Below are 25843 nucleotides of genomic sequence, written 5' to 3'. Positions count from 1 at the left end.
AATGACGCTTACTGGTTGTTTGTATTGCAGCGTTGCACGAAGGGAATTCGTTTCCAAAGAAATTAGTTTTTGGGCATGATTATGATATTTACGGGTTATTCATATTTTAAAAATATTTTATCATGATGTCTAATTAGTAACTAAAGCGATTTAAACAGTTATAATTCGCAATGAGCTTGACCGAAAGCTCTTCTCAAAGTGTTTATCCGTCGTTTGTTTACATCTATGCTGGTAGTAGTTTCTTATGATGCCCCATGTGGTCCTTTGTGCGAGTGTCGGTACAACGGACGGAACGCACACATTCGCCACGTGCGATGTAAAACAAACCCAACTAGCTGTTATAGTAAAATCCAAACCAAGGCTGTCCAACATTCAGAATCAATCGCTCGTTAGCGCAGGTTGTGTTCGTCGTCAGTTGTGAGGAAATAAAGATTTAATTCTCTAGTCCACGAATATAGGAAAAAAATCTCCACACTTGTCCTACTCACGATAATACCTGTACGACGGATTGTTGTTCGCTGTGAAGTCGCTAAGATTCGTCAATATACAAATTAATCGACGGCGGGTTGAAGGCACCAGTGAATTTTTGCAGCTCTGTGACCGACGATTGAAACGGAGTGGTTGAACAGCGAAGAATTTCTATTCGGTTTTGTAATCGTGCACCTACGAATGAGTGACAACTTTGGCTAACGCTGACCGATTTGGGGTTGAAACACATATTTTGGCCAAGTTTGGTGATTGGGGAGTGAAGAATTTGGATAGTGAAGAAAATTTGAGGGAACGGAAATAGCTGAAACGTAGCGAAAAGTCCGAAGGGGTTTTTCGTTTCTGTAGTGAAGTGTGCAATAAATTCTAAATTATAAGAAGAATAAATTCGATTACCACCATTCCTGGAGAGCACTAGCTGTCAAATTCCATACAAAATGAACGGATACGCAGACCTGACAACTAATCTGGAAAACAGCCGGTAAGTGAAAGTGATGAATAATCGCATAATTTTGTCACTTTCCCGCAGCGGTTTAGGTACTTACTGCCACCTTACCCTTGATGGTCGGTGTCTGCTAACTCCCAAAACACTCGTCGAAGAGCGATTTTCACCTCCCCCAAAAGAAGACGATTTAGTAAGTTTGCGTTCGACCGAGGAACAAAACCTTCTCGAAGAAGCTATTCGGTATGCTCACATACTGCTGTTTTCTACTACTTCTGCTGGATGGCAATTTTATTGAGGCGCGAAGGAAGTTGGGTGGGGCGCGCATGAGTGGGTTTTCTTGTCTGCCGAGGTTACCTCAATAGCAGCGCGCACATACAATAAGAGGTGCCAGACCAGCGGATGTTTCCGTACATCTGACCGAAATGATCTGGTGTATACGAATTCTGAAGAATATCTTTTTGAATTGAAAAATTCCTAAAACTACGCTAATGTAATGCGTACTTGAATAAAATGCTTCGTTCGGATCGACAATGCAAAATTTTGAGTATCTACATTGTTTGTAATAATATTACTTGCTCTGACGATAACTCGCAAAATGGTGAAGAACCAGTGGCTTCCCGTTTAAATAGCGTGGATTTCCGTTCAAATAACACTTGGCTGAAGCCAGCCAATATTTCGATTTTAATGCGTAGGAGAAAAATGACTTGCGGAAATCTGCAAATAGTTGCAAGCATGGCATACCCCGAGCTCTTTTCGGTTGTAAATCTAAATCCCTATATCAGTCCATACAGACATCAGACTATTCTTTCTGCCCTAAGATATTATGCCCAGGTACAGTACGCTTTTAATCTTATGGATATACCTTTTCTAGCAAAGCACTATTTTCATTTTTGTAGTCATTATGAAACTTAGAATTTTTAATAAAATCTCTAGTATTGAAATCTTAAATAATGTGTCAAATGATTTCTCCCGAAATTCGAGATTATTACATTTGCCAGAAATTTCGCATTTTTGAAAGTTTTCGAAAGTTTTGAAATTACTTACCAGTATTTCAGCATGATTGGCAATTTTTCGTGTCGTATCAGAACTTGAATCCGTAGCTCTGGGAACACTACAACACAATACGTTCATATCATTCGCGCTTACTAAATCATTCCATAGGCGTACAATCGCCACAATGTTGATGCCGCATGCCGTCATCCAATTCGTACAATGGAGTCAATAATTAGTAATTTGAGGTCTAATAAAACTGCATCAATTTTGCCGATATCGCCTATTAGAGTCGATTGATTCCTGTGATGTGATAGCGGGATTCACCGATGAAGACACGCTGAAAAATGTATTGGAAACTGAGTTCGAGTTCCGTTTTCGAGTTTGATTCTTCCGAATATTCATATTTCCTATTGAATCCTTTGAAAGAAGTTGAACAACGGACATGATCTGGAAAATTCGTGCCCCTACGATGACGAGGCATTTTAGCAAAATTACCAAACGTCGTCGTGTAGCTAATTTTCGGTATCGACATTGGATGGATCTATGTAACAAAACTGAAACCGACACGCGACAGACCGAAACGAAAGTGGAACAAAGAAGTTTGCTAAAAATTGCACGCACAGGAGCGCAATCTGTCCAACTACCGGTGTGTTGTCCGAGCGATGAAAATCTCCAAAATGGCTTAATGATTACCGACAGTCATTCATTCGCCAACATTAGCTGCGATTGTTTCGCAATCTATTTTGCGCTCTCGTGTTGTTGGTTTTGGACTTTGAATTTGGTGCACTGGACACCGACCGGTAGGGGCTCTCAGTAGAGTGACCTCCACGGCGACGACGACGGTGGTGCCACACCATCAACGTTTTGAATTCCATCCGATTCCATCTCGAATGTTCGACGCTAACAGGTTTCACCAGGCTAAGTGAGCACTTCCACTTGAAACAGAATTCGTCGAATTCGTATATTTGCTGAAAGATCTTAAAGCACAGCGCGAAAATATGATCAAGACATCCCATGTAGATTCATCATTTTACAGCTAGAAGTTAAGCAACCAAACCAATCACGAATCAATCCGGAATTGAGCATGCACCAAAATTATCACCGAATTCCACTTTAGAGTGACCATCTTCGACAGCAAACATTTATTAGCAACCTTTTGACGACAGTCATCCGTCCGGTTGGGTTGTTGATCAGAGCCTCCATCAGTCGTCGGACTTTATTCGAGGCCATCCGGTTTAGCGGTTTAAAATTCGATCACACCATCACCATTTTTTTGTTTGTTCAGTTTTAACGTTGCTTGAGAGTAACTGCTTTTCATATTTCCCGCTGCTGTAGATGTTTCGATAGAATGCAAATTTCCCCCATAACTTTTGCGTAACTGAGACAGGTTACCGTTCTTCAAAAATGATTAGGCATTCACTTGAATGGTGAAATGAATGTTTCCAAGTTAGGTGAGATACCTGTCGAAAAGATGTATTCCATGATTTTTTTTTCAATCGGAATTATCAATATTATTGGAGATAGCACCGATTTAAAATATGCGCACATATCGTTGTCAGTGTCATCTAACTGTTAGATCCATCTACCTCTGATAAATCAAAATTTTATTTTGTCCAAGTGGTGATAGTCGTACGATTTGTTTCCTGAAACATCCATCTTTGATAGGATACAGACGTCATCCCCATCTATAAATGAACACGCGACAGGCGATCGAAAACCGGTTAAACATGAACAGTAGGACGCAGATTGTACGACTATTCGTCGTCCGATCGGATTCGAGATTTTTTCCTGATTCCGAAGGGGCTCGTTAAGCGACACGTAAATTGCATGAACCAAGGCCACCGAGAAGAATGGAGATGAGCTATTTTAAGTCACGGTATATTACCAAATGTGGCCAGAATTTATAATAAAGTAGTTTCTCGCGTGTTTGTGGCTGCCGAAAGAATTTGCTTTTCCGGGGGATGGGCCGTCATTGAACTCAAGCCAAATATTTCATACAAAGGCTTTCAGGTTCGAATCGAAATTCAATTTAATTCATAATCAGTTTAACGCATTTGTTAAGTCAATAAATGCCGCCCGATCGCAGAATTAATCAGCGGTATGAATTATGAGTGTTCTTAATTGATAGCAGCCAAATTACGGGCCCGGAGTTCAATCAGCCGAATTTGACTATCAATAGCCAGTTCTTACCGGTTTAAATTGAACGCGGGGCTCTGTTATCAAGTGGATTGTATTTTGTTTTCTACGATGTAGGTGTATTATGGAACTGCAAATGTCCAGTTACGCATGCAGTTCATATCTGGTAATGGTGAATAAGACACACCGACAATACGAATGACCAACTCATTTCTTATCATGTTGCGCAATACTAACTTCAGAGGAATTTGTGAAGACAAGTAGAATGGGTGTCTCAACAAATAATTATTCTCCCCTCTCGGTTCATGTTTAAGCCATTGCGTGACAATCGTTTTCAAGATCAGAAAGACTATTGTCACCTTTTCAAATATATATTTTTATTTATTTATTTAATTCATGTAACGACAGGTCAACATTTTTCAAAGCTCGATTCATCTTCTTCTTCTTCTTCTTTTCGATTCATCTAATATCTGAAAAAAAAATCAGCTTTATTTCGGGTTTATTTTGATGAAATACGGCACCTTCAGTGGAAAAATATGAACACTTTTGTTTCGATCTGTTCTTATGGAATAACGAGGTTTTCTTGAAAAACCTCGAATGATTTTTTGGACACGCTCTCTATTAACTGGCGGCCATTTTTCGACCATTTCTTAATTTCAGTAACATGACGAGTTACTTTTTCAGTCCCTCACAACTTCCGCTCAAGAAATTGCGCAACATTTCCTGATTGAACAAAGTTTAGGGCAGCTTGGTGAATTGGTCTTTTTTTATGAAATCTACCTTATTGCCACGTTTCCACTGAGATGTCTCTCGACTGAAGTTACAGCTTCGCAGAATGTTCGAATACATTACTGAAGTTACTTTTGGATCTGGAGCTCACGTCCATAGACTTATTTGTAAGGAAAACTTGACGTTTTTCTCTGCAATTTTAGAAATCATGGCCAAATCTTGCCAAATCATATTTTTTACCAGTCTTATCAGCAAGCATATATTTAAAACGTTTAGAAATATCTCCTTGAGCCATGGTTCCATGGTTACAAAAAAACTTTGTTTAGTCGAATTCAACAATGGCGCAGTGTTTTTACTTGACCACATCGCAATTTTATTTCTTTTGTTCTTTCGGCTTCTATCTGCTACCATTTTGATTCAAATTAGGAACATTACTCATATTCCGAACATTGGCGTTAGCGCAATGCAGCTGTCATAGAGTTTGACATCAGTTTGAATTTGAAGTTTAGCGGTCCGATAACTGCAACACTGTTGCAACTATCGAATTGCAGTAAAAAAGCATTGCAGATAAATGACTTGCAGTTATCGAACGTCTACTGTATTCCCGGAATTTATCAAGGATTCGTAGCAGAGTGAATAGTGCTGTCCAATGAGCAGCTCGAAGTAGCTCGAAGTTCGTCCCATTCCTCTCATGCCCATTTACTGACAAAAAAAAGAACGAGCAGGACGGGAACAACTTTGAGCTGCACATTGGACAGCATTAATGTCTGGTCCATTGTTGATCGTTCTTCTCAAAATCCGCTTTGATATACGCCGACAGTCTCCGCAAATGGGCGCAGTCTGCTAGATAGAATTCGAGATTGTACCTTATAGGCGGCATTGAGGAGTGTTAGCATCTTCAGTGTACAAGTATTGATGATATAATTTGTTAGGCCATACTGGCGCCTGCCAAGTCAATGAAAGGGAAGGGGAGGAAATGATGATGCAATCACTCGCCCACTGCAAGCTGAATATATCTCTGCACTTGCCACAAGTCCATACACAATTTATTGGATTTTGCTTAGGGTTAGCTTCGTCTTGGTTAACGAGCTGCCAATGTGATAGATAAGAGAAAGCAGCTGCTGGAAATTCTAATTGGATGTAGGAAACGTCCTTTTTTTTAATTCATTACCAATTCTAGCAGATATTACTAGAATAGTCAAGTTGAAGGTATAAGATAGAAATGTAAACGGTATGGGAATCCATTCCCAGTTTTAGCGATTTCTAGAACATGAGAAATATAGAGAGAGATGCAAAGTAGGAGAATGAAACGGATCTGGGATTGAACCCACAATCTTCTGCGTATGTAGAAGCAGTAACCATATGACTACCAAGCCCGTTTACAGTTCTGCTTTAAAATATTGCCTATATAAAATTTTGGCATATTCAAGTTTGAAAGATTGCAATTCAATCAATGTATTTACATATGACAATTTTGTATTATTTCTATACAGTATCTGTATAAAAACCTTGCATTTTGTATTAAAACTTTGCATATTATACATAAGCCCAGATTTCATACAACATTGTAAAGTTTGTTTTTGAATTAACAAAAGTTATACATATTTGGCTTTGTGTGATTTAGATTTTTTTTTTCGTCAGAACCTTTTAGTTTATAGATCGGATAATCTAGATGATTTTTATTTTTAACACTTTAGCCTGTTGCATTTTATACAACACGGTCAAACATGCTCGATCGTTCCATCGAATCGAATTGGTATTTGCGACGTATCTTTAGGGTTTGGACAAGAAAAGTAGCTTAATCATTGCCATTCAACAAGAAGCTCACATACCTGCGCAGGTTTTTTTTTCTCGCTGCAATGATGCGCTTGGGAATTTCGCCAAGAAGTTGGCGGTTGAATGACGTTGCCACAGTTACTACAGAGCGGCATGTAGCAATGAAGGTCGAACTCGAGCAATATGGCCGTAATTAAAGATGTAGAAGCAGTGGCGGTTGGACGGAAGGCTTTCGGTTTCAGATTCGAAAGAGGTCCGGAATAACTGTTCCCTCAAACTCGTAGCTTCCTCTCCCTTACTATAAAGACTAAAAGGAAACTACTAACCGTTGGTTCCGGTTTTACCCTGTGTTCGATTGTTAGCGACGTAGTACTCGTACTCGTACTCGCGGGAATTGTTCACGGGTATTGGCTCAGGGATCTTATCTTCGACGGTTGATTGGCGGCCGCCGATTTTCTGAATTGACAGACGTTCGAATTCTCGATCGCGAGTCAATCGATCAAAATCGCGAGTCTTGTTGATCATTTTTAATTTGGATAATAATTTAGTTAAGACACAAGCCTGGTAGACGACAAACAAACAAAAATTATACAAAACATTTCTAGACCAACATTTGAAAAGGGCGTAACGGAAAACCACAATGAATATTTTTGCTGTTACGCCCTTTTCTTTTGTTGGCATAGATTTGTTTCTCTTTGGTATTTGTTCACCATTTAATTAATTGAAACTACATACCTAATTCAAATTAAAGATTTAGCTTAAAAAGAGTAAAATGTCAAAAACTACTATTTTGACTTCTTTAAAATACAGGCGCTACAACTCTTTCAAATATTTTGCGGGGAATTTCTCAGAAAGACTAGAGACTAGATCTCTCTTCGTCAATTTTTTCTTATGCAAGTATTTAACTTAACTGGTTTAAAGGCTACAATCATGTTTGTTACTTCTGGCGCAAAATGCAACGATCCTTTATCACGCCCATCAATGAAACCTGAGGAAAATTCCTGCAAATTCGATTCGGTGTTAGAAACAGTGGTTACTTTACCAAAATCCATATTTTCGGCGGTCTACTAGATTCACCTTATGATCCACAAATCATTCTGTTCTTCGCACAGTATGTGACAATTTTATAGTTCAAATGTTTATAAAATCAGCTTCAGGACTGTTGTGCACAGGTAATTCCTGATAAGTAATAATTGCCTACCCAACATTTGCGGCCCCAAATCTAAAGGATCTAAAAGGGAAAAATAAAGAGTCATGGCTTACTATTCACTGATAGAATTAAGAATTAAGAACAAACATCATTCAAAACGTAGGCAACGCACAACTGTCATTTTTATGATTTCCCGCATGCTGCGACGCACGAGTGAATTAAGTTATAGATTCCGAGAGGCTTGTCCTGTATGTATTGTAGCATATCGTCACGAATGAATTAAATTCTCGTCGAACACATTTTTTTGACAGTTCGGTAATCCAATTCATTTTGACTTTAAAATGGTTCCCCGTTCGTGCTTGGTTAACAGCCCTGTGTTTATGAAGCAGGACTACTAATCTGTCATAAGGTTGAGGCTACGTACAGACGCCGCAGAACCTAACATGCTAAGAGGTAAACCTCTAAACACAAGCTTAAGGTACCTTACTCATACTTCACAGTAGAAAAATTATAATCAACTGCGACGAAGAAAAATGCAATAGAACATGGTCAGAATGGCAACAAAAAACCTCCATGTCCGCATTGATAACTTTTTACACTAATATGCTACGTTCTCATGCAACAACTTGTAGCTTATATAAGTTTGCGAACAACAAATAGGCGTGCGACATTTCCGGTTCGGGTCCAACTGTAACGGAGAAGAGAAAGGTGGTCGACAATACTGTGGGATGCCGTCTAATAGACGATAAAATGGGTCGCTTTTTACGTAGTTTGTTTTTTTGTTGTTTTTGCCCTTTGTAATTACAAATGACAAAAAATCAATTGATTTTATTCACGAAAAAATCTAAAAAAAAATAAATAAAACAAGATGTGGTGGTATTTAAAAAGTTATGGAAACTAAGGTAGACCGAGAAATTGATTAAACCTATCCGCGTAAAAAAACGACCGCAGTGTATGTGTTTATTACTTATTGATGCTGAGTACTTTCCCACACAGATTTACTCAATTTCGAGATAACTTCCATTCGTACAAAAGTTAGAAGGCAATCTTTTTCATATCAAATTATATGTACAAGTCAGAGAAAAAGTACCAACCTTGCGAAAAGACGAACCCTGCGTAAACATTCGCCATTCGTCGCCTGTGTTTTATTTCCTTTGTTTACTTGCGTAGTTGTAATACGATGATGGTTTGCGAATTTAAAAAAAACATAATCAGCAGGAGCAAGACGGAAGAAACAGGCACGCCAAGTGCTTGATGATGGTACGTTGGCGCGGACGAAATCGGCTATCAGCGCTGTAGAATGCTCAAGCTCGCGCACGTGACAATAGTTTGCTAACGCAATTTTTATACACTTTTTATTCTGATGGTAGTTGGACGCGTAAAAAAAAGTTACGAGCTATTATTTTGCCAGTTGTTTTCCAGAATGGCTGTAAGTCATCATCTTGATTGGTGGAAGTTTTGTTGCCTATTGTTTTCCTTAAAACTGAAGGAGAATCTCAAAAATGACTTCTACAATGCTCGAATTAGATTTTACGTTTGATTATGATCTGATTTACGGATCACAAGCTTCCTTATTATGACACATGACAGTAATAAAAGTTGTTCTATGTTCAGTCTATTACTTTTCCACTGGATGTATGAAACTTGTTCAAACGAAGCACATGGAAGACTGGAATATGAAAGACTAATATCATATTGTAACATATACTTCTGATGATGAATTCATGTAATACAATAAATATTTGTGGTTTTCTTTGTAGGGCAAAACAGATTTTTACTGCTGTTCGACGTGTTGGCGTTGTTCAGTTCAGTTGTTAATCCTCAGAATTTTGATATTCTGTAACGAGATGTATGTGTAACTATGTGATAACGCAATTTGAACTCTAGCTACTCTAATTTCAAATTTGTTGTCTATCTTCAATATCGAGTGAAGAGTAAAGTGGATTTTACCGTAATACATAAATCTCGCACATTGATTTATCTTTTCGTGAATTATATCTAAAGCTTTGCCGTCAAAATAAACCAAACCAAAAAACCAATCAGTCAACATCGGTTCTTCCTACATAAGGGTGCAATCCGTTAGGTTTCGCAAACATAGATTACGCTGTAGGCACACTCATCGGTGAACTCCCGTTCGTTATCACAGACGTGCGAAAATCGCAAACTAATAAACGCCGCCGCCCTGAATGCCGTATCATCGCACTTGACTTCTATAGGATTATTGCCCCCCTCCTGGCTTACTCACTTAACATATGTTTTGTATCGGGTTTGAAAACTGCCCCTGACATGAGTCAACACTTGTCACAGCTTTTGATTGTGCCCAAGCAGGGCCAGCTTTAGACAAACATCTACAATACTGGTCGGTCGTGACTAGTTGATCACTCATCGGATTGCGGCATGACCTTGTTAGTCGCGTGGAGTTCCAGCGACCTGCGGAGTTTGTAAAGTTCGTTGCATTCAAGGCACGGTGAGTCTGAACAGAAGGTGGCAATTCTACAATTATGAAAATGGTAATCAGGTGTAAATTGAGCAATCGCTGTAGATCAAATTTGTTCCGCTGTGCGTGTGAGTACTCTCACATAAAAAAGTACTGTTTCCGATGAGAAACCGCTTTTTCTGCGTTATTCATAGCGTTTTATCAGACAATATAGGCTGCTTCAAGTATCGCTATCAACAAATGAGAAAGATTCTAATCTTGCCTTCAGATGAAGATGAATCACTTCCTGCCTGTCGTCGGCGACGATCAGGTAAAGTCAATCTTCCGTTGAAGAGCCACTTCATTGGGGTTTATCGGAACCGAAACAATCGGTAGGGTTGGTTTCGTAACAACACGAGACGTTGCGACCTGCTCTCTCTGCCGATGACAGGGTCGACTTATTGCTGACATAATCATTTAGGGAATTTTAAACATTTCATTTTAGGAATTTTAAACATTTCTAACGAAAATGAAAGAAACCTCACCGCAGTTAGTTGCAGGTAAAATGTGCAAATATGCCTCTCTCGCGTGATGTACGAAAGTATGTTCAGGCAGAACAATCGACCGAAATTTACCAACGACCAGACAGAATGGTTGGCACAACCCCGCAAGCGAAGCAGAGAGAAAGCACACGAAACGCCAAAATATATTTTAAGGCAGTGGGGTGAACCAACCAGGGGGAAACTGCAAAAATCATCTGATCGGAAAACCGTTGGCCCGACGCGTCCATGTCGACGTAGGACGACGCCGCCGTCGTCGTCGGTGAGGGTGCGGTACCAAATGCGCATGAACGCCGCGTGTACACCCATACAGTGGTGAAAACCGCCGCATAGCATCGCGAATCGGCGAGAGTGCGAAGGAGAAAACATTTTTGACATTTCTGGCGGTTGTTGGTGTTGTTTTTGCTTTTCTGCCTTTATCTGATGCTGCAACTGGAAAATCATACGATGCGAGACGCTACAGCGCGTGATTTTGCAATAATGCTCTTCCGCCAGCGACCGTCTTCGCTTCACCAGCATGCAGCAGCACCACCACACCGGTTCTACTACGCCGCGTCGTTGTCGCTTTACTATCATTGGGGCGAGTTGTCCATGTGCCACATTTTGATTTTATTGGCTTTACTTGGAGTAATTAACGAATCACTGGGGAAATACTTTGCATTCTTATCACGCAACAGCGCGATCCTTCAACTTTTTGGATTCCATAGCCGGCGATCATCCTCGGTAAGATCTTGTGTCAGCCAGGGATGCCAGGTGATTTTTCTGTCGAGTTATGAGCTGGAAATATGTACCTTCGACAGCATTTTGGATATTATTATCGATATTTCAGTGGTAGAGATGTCAGAAAATATACATTCGGTTTTTAGCTATACAGGGCGGACTCGATTATCCGGAATGTTGAAAAATATTTCACTCCAGATAATCGAACCTTCTTTTCAAAATTTTCACAAGAAATTCTTTATAATTCAAAAAAAAAATCTATGAGAATTCCCCAGGAATCGAGTCACCGCAAAAATTGTTCAAAGTGTAGATTTCGACAAGAAATTCTTTCGATTTCTTTGGAAAATTGTTCAGAATTTTCTTAATAAATTTCTCCAGGAGTTTCACAGGAATCTCTTCGGAATTACTATAGGAATTTTTCAGATTTTTTTTAAATTTCTATGGTAAATTGCTCGGAATTTTCAGTATGAGGTTTTCGAAAATTCCACAATTTTTTATCAGAACTTCAATTTGGAATTTTGAGGTTTCAACAAAACTGCTTCCAACGGAATTTCAACTGAATTTTTGTTTCGATATTTTAAAGGATTTTCTTGGATTTCTAGGGAAAGTTCTTTTTAATCCATAAGTCATTCATCGGAAATTCCACTATTTTTTTAAGACGAAGGATTGTTTGGCAGAAAGTCATTCGGCCGAATAACTCGTTAAGCCAGGCCTGCCCTACCTATTCAAGCCACGGGCCAATTCTCAAAATCAGTATCTGCTGGCGGCCAAGAAATATATGTTACTTATAGATTTTAAAATACTTAATGTTTTTTTTTCTCATTTTTCCAGAATGGCAAAACAGCCTTCAGAGAAAAACTAAACACAATTGAATTGCGTTCAAAAAGTCCTTTTATTTACGTGCCATGTTTTTTTCTGGTTGAAAATTCAATGAGAAACATTAAATTTTTGCCTACTCTCTGGATTTCATGTTTTTACTGCTTTTATTCTTGAAAAGTGCTGAGATGAGAGATGTTTTCTTTCTGAAATTTAGATTTGAGCTCGTCGTTGTATTGGAGGTCGATAATCTTCATTTGAAACATTTCAGATACATTTTATATTTCACATCAGAAAACGGTATTGAGAAAGTGGCCTCGTAACTGTGTTCTATAATATGTACCAGTTTTCAGCAACAAACTGTGCCAAAATGTTTCGCGCCGATTTCGTTTCAAAACCTTTAATGTTGGATAATAAAAGTTCTTCGCGTTGATCCGTGCCTTGCAGATTTATGTTCAAGTCATTGGAATGTTTGGTAATATCTATCAAGTGTTTGGTAAAAGCTAAGTTACTCGCCGATTCAGGATCATATAGTTCGGGAATTTGGGGTTCTTTGTCTTGTGAAAATTGTGCGATGTCGTTTTGAAAGAATTAAATCTCTCAAGCCTGGTTCTACGGTTTAGTCAACGAACTTCGCAATAATACAGCCAATATCCGTATTCTGCTTCCATTGCTTTCAACATCCTCTTAGAATGACGAGCGTCAGTACTTCAGGAATATTGATCGTTTTCGCCCATTTCCCGTCATTGCCAATGCCGGCTCCATCAGTTGTAACGCCACTTAAGTTTTTGAGGGGTGTCCAAGGCCTTCAAACAGGCCCAATAGCTCCTCTCAGGTCTTTTCCGATAGTCGTTCCACTCGTTGAGATCAAAGCTGTCAATTCCTCCATGATTTGAAGATGATCATCAACTCCCCTTATGAAGACAACATCATGCACCATATTTTCAACATCAGTATTGTCGTCGATTGCGAGAGAGTAGAATTTGAAGCAGGTGGCTTTTTCACGTAAAGAAACTTTCAAATCTTCTGCAAGAACTTTTACTCACCGTGTCCCTAGGCAAACTAATGCTACTGAAGGAGACGATGCCGATAATATCCGATGTGCATCTCGTTCTCCGTCCTCGTTTCATTCGTTATGCCAAAATCGAAAAACAGCCAACGTACTGAATTTTCCGGCTTTGCGTTTGTCAAAGTGAAGAGAGTTTGTTGCTTCGATAATCCAATCCTGCAACACAGCAACACTTTCCGAACAAATTAAGCAAACCGATTTTACTTTGTCCAACGTGAATACGCGATTTTTCATACCAATCTTTCGTTTCATTGGGCCACTAACTCAATCCAGCCATTTCAAAATATGTAAAATATTATTTTTAGTTTCAAATACGAATAAAAACAATTATTGGAACACATAAAGTGAAGGGCTCGTCTTTCTCCCACCCCTCTTTTCTCTAGAGCGAACCTAGAAGATAAGCGAAAATCGTGCCTACTTGATGATTTTTTTTCGTTTCATCACTTTTACGCCTCACTCACATTTCGCGAAAATTTTCCGTCAGCAATTACAAAAATGTTCTGACCGCAACGGGATTCGAACCAAGAACATCAACAAAAATGGCGATGGGACGCGGTCACTATAGCCATTCCACCACATCGACTGCATGTAGGCATGATGTTGTTTGTTTCATAAAGGCCACACTTTTTGCAATTGGCGATGGCACGAAAAGGAAGAATCAACTTTTCTCAGCACTGGTAGGGTGGGAGAAATGGTTATCTCTAATCACACTGTTTTCTTTTCTCGGAACCGTTGTGGGTTGTGGCCCCGGGACCCCACAAATATTGTGTATTTGTCCGAAAATGACGTTTGGCCGCAAATGTTGTTAGACCGAATGGGCCATAATGCTGAAAATGTCAAGTGCCATGTGGTCCTATGGACAAAAATGTCACCTCGTTCGGCTAAATGGCCCTTTCTGCATTTCGACCAATCGGCCTTTTTGGGCCAGATGGACTATTCGGTCAAACGAATTTTTCGGCAAAATGAGCAGTTTGGCAAATCTACACTATTCGGTCAAATAACATTTTCGGGCAAATGACCCTTTTTGCCAAACGACCATTTTATTCAAACGGCTTTTTCGGCTAAATGACCTATTAAACCTAAATGACCTGAATAGCTTCGTGCTTTGTGTCCTTCGACCAAACGGCCCTTCTCCGTCAAAATATTTGATTTCAAATTAAAATTCTTTGCATTTCAATGGTAAATCCTTGAGAATTCCCACAGAAAATTTTATAAAATTTAGAAAGAAAATTCTTTAGCCTTTCCACAAGAAGCTGTCCAAAATTTGAAAGGATATTTTTAAAAAATGTTCATGGGAAATTGTTCGGAACTCCCACCGAAAAAAATCGTAAAAAATCACGTAGAACACTATTCAGAAAAAAAAAACGCTAAGATATCAAAATCCGCGTAAAAAGTGTGTCTAATGTCACAATAAGGCCGATACAAATATTTAAAAACTATTTTGTTCCCCCCCTTCGGTTTTTTTTTGCCAAAAAAAAATATATTGAGGGGGCAATAAAATAAAATCAAATAATTTTGAGGATTTTCAAAACATTCTTTAACAAATCCGAGGAGTTTTTGGATTTTTTTCATTTTAATATTTATTTTTTATTATCCCTCCCCCCCCCTTGACCTTTCGGAAACCAGTAGGACAAAATGTTAATTAAATATTTGTAACGGCCTAAGTGAAGAAATGTGAAGTATCATGATATCATGCCCAATTTGTCAAAACAGTCACCGTCCGCATCCAAACATCTGGCATCCCCAGTAGGACATGCGACACCATCGTAAATCGAAAAATTCTTTCAGAACCGTGCGTTGATTTAATTTTCCAGAGCTGCAGTGAAGTCGTCCCTGGCTGCGCACGCTCGTTATCGTGGCCTGTTGCACAATCCTGGCCTTAAACTTTGCGAGGCGATCGATTCGATCAGAGCACTGTCAACGGACTACGGCAGCGTCCATCGAACGCTATCAACACCAGCCTAGTTCAATGCTACACGCATATCGAATCCGGAGAAAAACAGAATATCGATTAAACGAAAACCTGCACCGGCGGTGACCTTCCGGATGGCGGCCGTCCGGTACGGCGGTCATCCGCGTCGTCGCACGCGCATCCGCATGTACCTACGTCGCCGCTAGTTACACATGCCCGACGAAGACGATCCACACACACCCCCTTTTGGTTTTATTTTGGTGCGTTGCGTGGCGGCGATCGTCGACACTTGACGAACACTGAAGTAGATAAAAAGGATCGAGTGATGATTCTTCACTCTACGGCGCAGCGCACGATGAATGCAAAAAGTGGACGGCCTCCGTATCATGAAACCCATATCGATCGCCGGGCGGTTCGGCTGTCAAAAATTTATGAACATTTGAATGCTACTATGCGACTATTATGGGCGACCTGAGCCGAATTCCAATCATGGACGGCTCGGAATAAGGACTTGGTGTGGAGCATTGTGCTTCTGTTAATGGCGCATTAGTCGAGTGTCATTAACGTCAATGATTTGTTTACTTCTTGGTTCGGATCGAAAGGTGAAACGTACGAATGCCTAGTTTGTATATTTTTAGAGCCATATTTCTGGTGGAAGTTCGACATTTGCGACCCTTACTCCTCGATGCTGTCAATAATTGGGTACACGTTGTTGCCAAATCTAAAATACAATGATTTGATGTAAATTGTTAGTAGATTTCGGTATTCTTTTTTTTTTCTAGGCATTTAAATTTGTTTTTGCCTTAGTGAAATATGTTCATGGTAAAACAAATATTCAAAAATGGAATAAATTAGGATTTGTTAACTTCAGCCTACTCAATTAATCATTCTCCTACAAGAAAACAAACGCCAATTTAACCCAATTATAAAATGTTTGGTAGGTACTGGAAGTAACATGTTCTCTAATCCATAATGCATTCATTAGTTACTTGTTAAACCATTCCATGTTCTATTTATTCCACTTGTTTTATGAACTCTGACTCGCCCTCAAAACCGCCTGTACAAAGACCACCGCCAGCCATCAAACAAAGCAACGCTGTGTCCACTTGCAAATGCTGAAGTTAACCCACTTTTATCAAGACAGCAACAATAACATGGTCGAAATCAAAACAAAACAAACCAACAAACGCTTCGCCTCATAGAAGCGCTGACTTCAACGACACGGATGGCACCTTTGTATACGCAGTCAGGGAGGAATTTGGCTTACATAAGCAATTCAAGTTCACGACCCACGTTTATACGGAATCGAAAAACTGGATTAGCATTTACGGCCCAATAGGAATATTCAATTTAATTTTTAACAAACTTAAGAATGCTAAAATCATGACCTGTGGGGTCCGGTTCGTGTTTGTTGTGCTGATCGTTGTCGTCAGAATTTTCGAAACGTGTCGTCGCCTAGGGCACATTGATATACAGACATCGGTGCCTTATGCTAATGGGAAATAAGCTCGAGGCGTATCGGAAATCGATTCGAATTTCAAATCAATTCGATGCGTTCGATATGTGGTGCAATGCGAACATTCTTTCGGATAGATGATTTACAGGGTCGGCCACTTCTCGATGACCTGTTACAACAAATGACCACGCGGGAACAGGTTGCCTGAATGGAATGTTTTGTCCGTCTGAGAAGCCCTGGAGCCCGCTTCTCACTGCAAGTCAAAAGGCGGAAGCCAATCGGCAGCAGCGGTACCGTTTCCTATACACTCGATCGGTCAGACTGGTCTTGAGATCTTTGTTAATGATCGAACCAAAACCTATACCCTCTCGAGACCAACGGCAAGTTTTCTTGCGTGTATTTCTGCGCGTTTCTTCAGATCCATCGAAGCTCTTTATGACTCGCGATTTATGTTAAAAGACTTCAAAAACAGTAGTTATGGATATTATGTTAATTAAAACGTGGGATTTCTTTTTTTAAATTTGCTCCCATGGGACATGTTGTCGTCAGAATCTCCCATATTGATTGATGTTGTTTTTATTTTGATTTTGCGATGTCCGAGCCATCAGCAACGCGTAACCATACGAAGTTGAAACAGTCGCAGCAGCAACAACAATTCGCGTTTGCTGCGGTCTCAATAATTTGTTGAACGAGCTGCCGACCTTCGTCAACGACCTCAGCTCAACCGCCACCGACCGCCGCCGCCGGTTCAGTCGGTAGTCATCACCAGTGCTGCTGCTGCTGCTGCTGCTGCGGTGGTCGCGTGGTGGTAGAACAGCCTTTACGCAGCCTAGACAAGGTCCTTCCATTCAACCGTGCTGGGTGTTGTTGAGTTGGCTGGGCCCGGCAAGCGGACGAAGTAATAGCGTACGAAATCAACTTTTACTTTTTACGGCGATATCGTGGGATGGTGGGTTTTCGAAGGGGCAATCTGGAAGTTTCCAGCAATGTGAATCACGGTAGTGAGTTACATGAACTATTGATCAATGGAAAAAATTGAACATGTTGTACTTTTATGAAATAAAATTAACAACTGGATAAAAATCGAGAAAAATCTTTAAACTTGAAACTTTGTTTTCCAAATATATTCCATTTCCTGACTATCCAATATTATTGTCAACAACGTACATGCTTCCAATGGAATGCAGAACTGCTTCGCATTGTTTATGGAAAATGAGGTCGTTGCCGAACGTTACACTACGCAATGAAGCCGAATTCAAGGATTGCTTGCAATTGTGTAGAAATGTTCAGATTTTTGCATACCCGGTAAATGACTTCTTCGATTTCATTCATTTCATACTTTTTTTTTTGGAAGTACCGCCATCGGGCGGGGGTGACAATGGGTCTGGGGGTAAGATTGGGTCATCGCTCTCACCGGCAGCCTGGATGTCGTAGAGCCAAATCGTTCAAAAAGGTCTTTTATATTTTAGTCTTTTTGCCCTCAGATACATTCAATCCATTCTACATGTATTCTAAGTAGTTGAAACAGTGACCCATTCTCACTCCCGACGACGGTAGCCTCAAAAGTTACCTTATTTCGAATATATATGATTTTATAAATTATAACTAATGTAACTGTCTATGATCGCATATCAGTCCCATATGAATATTCGAGTTAGCATCTGTAACGGTCATATCAATGATAGTATTATCAAATGTAACTGTTAAATAGGCATGCCTGTTCATGAAAAATCGAAAAAAATATCAAACCAGTTTGTCCCAGATGAAAAATGACCGCATATAAGTCCCATTTTCCTTGATAATAGAACTCATATACAGTCATTTTCAAGATGGGACAAGTAGTTTTGTTGTTTATTCCTCAAGTTTTTCGATTCGATCATAGGCAGTGTAGATGTCAATAATTTGCCTCAATTTTTTTTTAAGTTTTTGTTATTATAGATACATATTTGCAGCCCTAGGCTGGCTCATTTCTTACACCACAAAAGTCAAAAAAACTAAAAAACTTTTTGCTATACTTGTTAGTGATCAACTCAAAACAAATTAAAAAACACTTAAATAATGCCATATTTTTTTTTGCTTTACTCGGCTCAAATTGGGCATCATTATCACTCTGTTTCTGATCTCTTTAATTGTGAATAATATTTCAACAATCATGTTTTGTATTTTGTGGTCTAATAATATATATTTTCTCTTTTTGCAGGTAAGTCAATGCATACCAAGTGAACGCTGCCGCAGAATATTGCTGCGAGCCTTCAATGACTGAGTGAGTGTAGCATTCTAATCGCCCCTTGCTGGTAGTGATGTTATGGAAGAAAGCGCCTGTCGATGATTTTAAATTGGGTTACTGCAGCTCTAGTGAATAGCTTCATTTTGTGTGGTATTTTTTTTTTTTAAATTCTATGGAAAATACTACTGAGGAAAATAGTTCCCAGGTGAAATTATTCTGGATTCTAGGAGAAGTTCTTCGGAATTTCCAAAGAAAATTCTTTTGAAATGTCAATCAAAATTGTTCTGAAATTTTTCCGAATTTCCAAGAGAAATTCTAGAGATATTCAGAGGGAAATTCTCCTGATTTTTAGGAGGAAATTCGTAGGATCCTTAAGATAACATTTATTTTGAATAGTTCGTTTCTTGTTTCCAATTCTTAGTCTAGTTTGTATTATCAAGTAAAATTCTTTTTTTTTTCTTCTGAAAAACTCTTAAATTTCCAATACCATTTCGGCCAAACGACATTTTCAGTCAAACGTCATTCCAAGCCAAACAACATTTTCGGCCAAATAGCTTTTAGCCTAGTGGCTTCCGGGCAAATAGCTTTCGGGAACAAATGACTTTTGGGCAAACGGCCATTTCCCGAATTGTGGTTTAGCCGGTTTGTACGCTTGGCCGAAGTGGTCGTTTGGCAAAAAGACCGACAATGTCGTTTGGCTGATGACCAGATGGCCGAAAATGGCTTTTGGCCTAAACGGCCTTAAATTTCGTTCACCGGACAGGTCATATGGCCGAAAATGTTTTTTGGTCAAGGAGAAGTGAGAAATGAGAAGTAAAACGTCTTACTATTTTTTTCAGTTCTCATCTTTTGCTGTGAGAAGTGATATGTGCGAAATATAAAATAAGAAGTGAGATGTCTTCTCATTTCTCTCATTTCTGTGACGTTTTACTTCTTACCTCTCTTCTCACTGTGAAAAGTGCGAATTGTAGAGTAAGAAATAAGGCATCCTTGTTCGCGTCTTTGTTCATTTGTGAAAAGTGTGAAGTGCAAAGTGGGAAATAAGAGGTGAGAAGAAAGACATCTGACTTCTCATTTCTCACTTCTCATTTTTCACTTCTCATTTCTCACTTCTCACTTCTCATTTCTTACTTCTCATTGCTCAGTTCTCATTTCTCACTTCTTTTTATCACTTCTCATTTCTCACTTCTCATTTCTCATTTTTCATTTCTCACTTCTCATTTCTCACATCTCATTTTGCACTTCTCATTTCTCACTTCTCATTTCTCACTTCTCATTTCTCACTTCTCATTTCTCACTTCCCATTTCTCACTTCTCATTTCTCACTTCTCATTTCTCACTTGTCATTTCTAACTTCTTATTTCTCACTTCTCATTTCTCACTTATTACTTCTCACTTCTCACTGTGAAGATTGAAGAAGATTGAGAAGTGAGACACGAAAATTGAAATACAGATATGTTCCGATTTTATCACGTTCCGATTTTGTCACGCTCTGATTTTGTCACGCTCCGATTTCGTCAACAAAATTATTCCGTTTTTATCAAGCTACTACAGACCTATTCGGTTCTCCAAAATGTCCTGGAGTTTCAAACATGCGATCTATCTGATCAACGAAGTCCTAAATGATATATCCGTGCAACACTAAACATCCCAGCAGTTCCATCGAGCTGGTAGAAAATCACTTAATTCTTTTATATTTTCACGGTTACTCTGATAGTCCTTTCGAACAATTTTTCAAGAAGTCCTGTTCCACATCTCGATTCCGACTGTATTACATCTCTTCAAAACGTTCTGGATCTCAGATCATTTTAATACCAAATTTTCAAAACGACTTTGACCTATCCAATGAACCAACTTATGAATGATGTTAAATATGATATCCCAGTGAGTCCACTTATATGACTTCAATCAACACTTGTACTAGCCATTGCAGGCCTTTTCGGGTGGCTAAAATATCCTGGAAGTCGTATAGTTTGATATAATCAATCATACAAGTCGGTTATACGCCTCCACAAAAAAGTCCGCAGCCAAATTGCTCGACACACACACCTCCTTAGTTATTGTGCATCTAGTAGATATCTAAATCTTAACTCAAGATCATTTTGGAGGACCTTCGACATCTCCTAATGTTTCTGTGGCTCTACATCCCAGCTGGAACTTGGTCAGCTTTTGAACTTAGTATTCTATTAGCATTTCCTCAGTTATTAATTGAAAACTTTTTCTATGTCCGCTATTGCATGAGTATGTATCTTGTGGGGCAAGTACAAAGGAAACGCTATTCCCAGTTAATCTAGAATGTTTCCCACCAGAAAACATGCTAGACCGAACTGGATCTAACTCACCATCTCCGGATTGGCAAACCTACTACTATGCTCGCAAGGCTAACTGGAGACCTCTTGGACATCTTACGTTCATGAAAATTAGGATCCTATGCTTTTTGAACTGGATTTGGTACATACTGACAAAGAGGACATTGCAAAAGTCATGATACTTAGAACTGAACTCGAAAACGTTTTGGAGTTCCATGCACACCTCGCATTCCAGAAAATTGGGTTTACATTATTCCTATTGGATATTTATGGGTATACCCCGTTAGGCATAAAGACGTTAGGCATAAGTATGATAGGCATAATGACGTTAGGCATAACGGACGTTAGGCATAATGTACGTTAGGCATAATGGCCGTTATGCATAAAATGACCCAAAGAACTGCCTATGACATAAAGAAGGCATAATTATGCCAAACGTCCATTATGCCTAACGTACATTATGCCTAACGTCCGTTATGCCTAACGTCCAGTATGCCTAACGTACTTATGCCTAACGTCTTTATGCCTAACGTACTTATGCCAAACGTCGCGGATCCGATATTTATATTGAGTATATGCCAAAGATTAGAACATTGAAAAAACCTTGATTGACCTGGTAGATACCTTGAACTGAACTCGAGAATGTTTTGGAGTACCTTGAACATTTCGATTTAAAAAAATTGGGGTTGCATGGTGCGCATATGCTTATTGGACCAGATTGGGTACATATTGATGTTGAGGACATTGCAGAAAGCCTTGGTTGTCCGGTAGATACTTTGGGTTGAACTTGGGAACGTTTTGAGAACATCACGTATTCGAGAATATTGGATTTACATGATGCGCATGTGCCTATTGGACTGGATTAGGTATATGCCGATGATGAAGACATTGCATAAGCCTAGGTTGATCTGGTAGATACCGTGGGCTGAAATCGTGAACGTATTGAAGTACCTTGAGCATCTCCTATTCCAGAAAATTGATCAATGTCTCAACGATCAAGATGACTAAGCTTGATTGAGTGTTTAGATTTATTAAACAATGCTGAAGAAACTGGGGGTCTTGCTCTCTTCTGTGATTTTTCTCAGCCAATTTAAAACGCTGGGCATATATGACCCATCCGTCCAAAAGGGTTAAAGAGTTCGAATATTTTTTTAATTTATTACTATGTTATCAACGGATGCCACAATAGAAAATGTCCATAAATTACGTCACGTTTTAGTGGGAGGGAGAGGGTTTCTAAAAGTGTGACTACTCATATCAATTTTTGAGAAATTTCATTCAAAAAGCGGGATAATGAAAATCGTTAATTTTTGCGTGACATAATTTATGGACGTTCCCTTGATGCACTCCTTACTTGCCAGGAACCTCAACCAGTCACCATCAATATACATTTCCTATGTATAATAACTTTGGTCTCTTTTCACTTACCCTTGCCTCCCACTAGCATGTTCACGTGGTTTATGGGCAGCCGCTTAGCATTTAAAAATGTTAGAACCTGAAAATCTTACATTTTCCCAGCAATATATCATTTTTACAAAAATTTTTGGTAAACAAAATGGCCAATGAAAATTATTCCAATTTTGTCACTGTTCCAATTTTATCAACTGAAACTCACGGACCGTGTTGATAAAAACGGGACAAATCTGTATTTTTAAGTTAGAAATGGGACAAATGGCCAAAAGTAAATATTATAAAATTTTGATCGTCATTTTCTGAACACTGAATTGTTCCACGGGGATGTAATGACATGCCACGGAAAAATAAAAATTCTCGACCTACATTTGGAAAGAGCGCAACAGTCAACATTTATTCTGTCCGATTCCTCATCTAGATATATTGCTATATACAATATACATAGACAAATAATCGTAAAGAATAAAATTCTGGCTATTGAGGCTGTTTTATATTTTGGAAGACGTGTCACGGGATTTAAAAGGGCGGGGTTTAAAGGATTTGTGCACGGAAAACGAAAACCCCACCCCTTTGAAAATACGGGGGGGGGGGCTAATACATGACGCCCTTTTCAAATGTTGATCTAGAATTCATTAGTGGGGAAGGTAATTTATGGGAAGTTGTCTTGTTAAGCGACTAAAAGTTTTAATTTGTGCGAAGTTATTTTTGAAACACAAAGACGAAAACCGTGTTTCCAACCAATTCAACGCGTCACTCAATGTGTTTCGGTTGATATTAAAATTATATGGCACCAAGAATTTGTTCTTATGCTGCATGGGCCTACTGTCATTCTATGAACGTTAGTGTCATTTTATCAATTGAAATGATTTAATTTTTAGTGCACAACAATGTAAAAAGGTTTACAAACGAAATAGAAATATGTTGGATATCAGAAAAGCATGATATGTATGCCAAACGGCAAAAAACCTAAAAAACTTCGTTGGAAAAATAACCCAATTTTTATCAAATACTAAGTTTGGTTCTACCAAATAACCATTTCGGTCAAACGGCATTTTCTGCTAAATGGCCAAATGACATTTTCGGTCCAATGATCAGCACAGCCAATCGACATTTTCGGCTGTATGTCCTTTTCGAAAACATGCCATTTGCGGCCGTTTGATCAGTTCAGCCTAACGACGTTTTCGACCGCAGATTTGTTCGGCCATTAAAACCTACTCGGCTAACAGACTTCTTTGGCCTAAAGTCAACAATTTTTCGATTCGGCCAAGCGTTTTATCCAGTTTAATGGATTCCGGCAAGAGTACTTTCGACATAACCGAGTGCCTAAGATGTTATTTCGCCAAGCGGCATTCGGCCAAATGGTTCTCCGCCGAATGATTTTCGGCAAAACGACCGAAATCTCAATCATCTCTGATATTACGAACAGTCAAAACGGAATTGCTTCAGGCCTCATGAGATCATAAATAGAGTGACCAAGAGAAAAATGCATCAGTTGTCAAAATAAATTATACAGCTACTGAAGCATGGAAATTGTCGTTTTTTCTTTGTGAAGGTATTTGCTCCACTTGTCAGTTCCATGCTGCGCAAGAAATGTTAGCAATAGGAATGATATTTAACGATTAATCATTCTATCCATTTGCAAAAGACTTAAAAAGTGCATATCACCCATTATTTTGAAACAAAAAAAAATTAGCTCAGGAGAATCAGATATTTTGAATGAAAAAGAGGAATCTAGTTATCCGAAATCCTGTTTTTATGCATAGTTTGATTATGCGCCACCATCACCATCACCATTGACCACCGTCATTCTACGCAAAATAACTGTGTTTAAATTGCAAACAGCAATGAGTAAAGTTAGATCAACGAAACATAAATCAATGGGCTCGTTCCTCAAGGTGTGTATTGAACTATTTACATTTGTAGTCTAGTTAATTGGTCTGCTTTATTTTGAATATTTAGTCGAAAATTTGATCATTTGATTTGAAATCCGTCGACCGTGGACGGACTTCGATTCAGGAGGTGTTGGTTTTGTTTTTTTAAATGATGTTTTCGTAAAAGCATTTATCATGTATCATTTAATTATTATATTGTTGTCAGTCGATATTTCTTTGATCAAAGTTCACCATAATCTTAATGATTTTCTTGAACACTGTTATGCAACCGTTTCTAACCAAAGATAAATTTCGAAAGTTTATTTTTCGAAATGAACAAAAGGCAAAGAAGCAATTAACCGACGCAAATCTTCTTTCGCATTAAGTAAGTTTCACCAAACAATCGTGGAAGCCCCTCCGGATGCGTCGTCGTTCCTCGAACCGTAAAAACGCATTAATACCGCACCACGATGTCTCCTCAAGCTTTGTTGATTCGATCGGGCACGTTATACCGCAGCCACGCTGTAGTCGTCCTCGTCGTGTCCCCAGACTGCGACACCGTGAGCCAACAAAATTAGCAAACATATAGCTAAACCACCCTGGGCGTACATTGCACTGACTGAGGACAGTCGACGACAGTTTGCCTTCACCTCGCCAGAATCGCTTACACTCACCCAGCTACATGGGTACGCAACCGGTCCAGTTTGGCCAGTCTGGGGAAAAGGTTTGCGCTCAAAATTTGCCACCTACAATTACTGCGATCGAACTGGTTTCTAAGCACTATTTGCCGCCGTGGGGTGGTCAATAGACCAGATGAATGAACGATCACATTTAAATCCTTTTAAAAGCTCGCTTGTTCGGCCGCCTGCCTCCTGCCGAGTGACGAAATACCTCGGAGTCATTTTTTCTGCCAAGGTCGCCTACTGGCAAGATCTTCTTGGCGAATGTGTGCAAACTACAGTCAAGTGCTGAGCTACACTGATCTATTCATTGGTGAATAGTTGGTACCGAATAGAAGATTTTTATGGTGAGGTTAGGGAATTTGTGAGATATTTATAAATAAATTTGAAAAGGAATTGTGCCCATCTCATGATTAAAAGCTGGTATTTCTCATTAGAAAATAATAAAAATTGCAGATTGTCGAAACACGCGTACTAAATGTGATTAACAGAAAAAGCCTATCTGCTTTTAATTCCTTTGTTTGCGATAGAATGAAACAAATGAACATCTGATTATACGGACAACTAAGAGTCAAGTTTCATATGCCATTTGATTCATAAAAGACTGAAACTGAACAAGAAGATGAACAACCACCCGCATAGTCCGAGTCATGTTTGTACCCTTCTGAGAAACGATTTG

At 39.2% G+C, this 25843-nt stretch overlaps 1 protein-coding gene across 1 annotated transcript in view; it reads left to right on the top strand.

Moving 5' to 3' along the window:
- Nucleotides 1–354: 354 nt before the first annotated feature.
- The window catches only part of LOC134210981 (uncharacterized), a 49535-nt gene continuing 24046 nt past the window's right edge, over nucleotides 355–25843 (top strand). Inside the window, exon 1 of the mRNA XM_062687460.1 lies at nucleotides 355–967. Coding sequence (XP_062543444.1) covers nucleotides 924–967 — 44 coding nt within the window. The 5' untranslated portion in view covers nucleotides 355–923. The remainder of the gene's footprint in view (nucleotides 968–25843) is intronic.

This window comes from Armigeres subalbatus, chromosome 2 (genome assembly GCF_024139115.2).
Source record: "Armigeres subalbatus isolate Guangzhou_Male chromosome 2, GZ_Asu_2, whole genome shotgun sequence".
In the NCBI taxonomy this organism is placed as follows: Eukaryota; Metazoa; Arthropoda; class Insecta; order Diptera; family Culicidae; genus Armigeres; species Armigeres subalbatus.
Note: the sequence above shows the minus strand (reverse complement) of the source record. Positions and strands in the feature narration are given on the sequence as shown.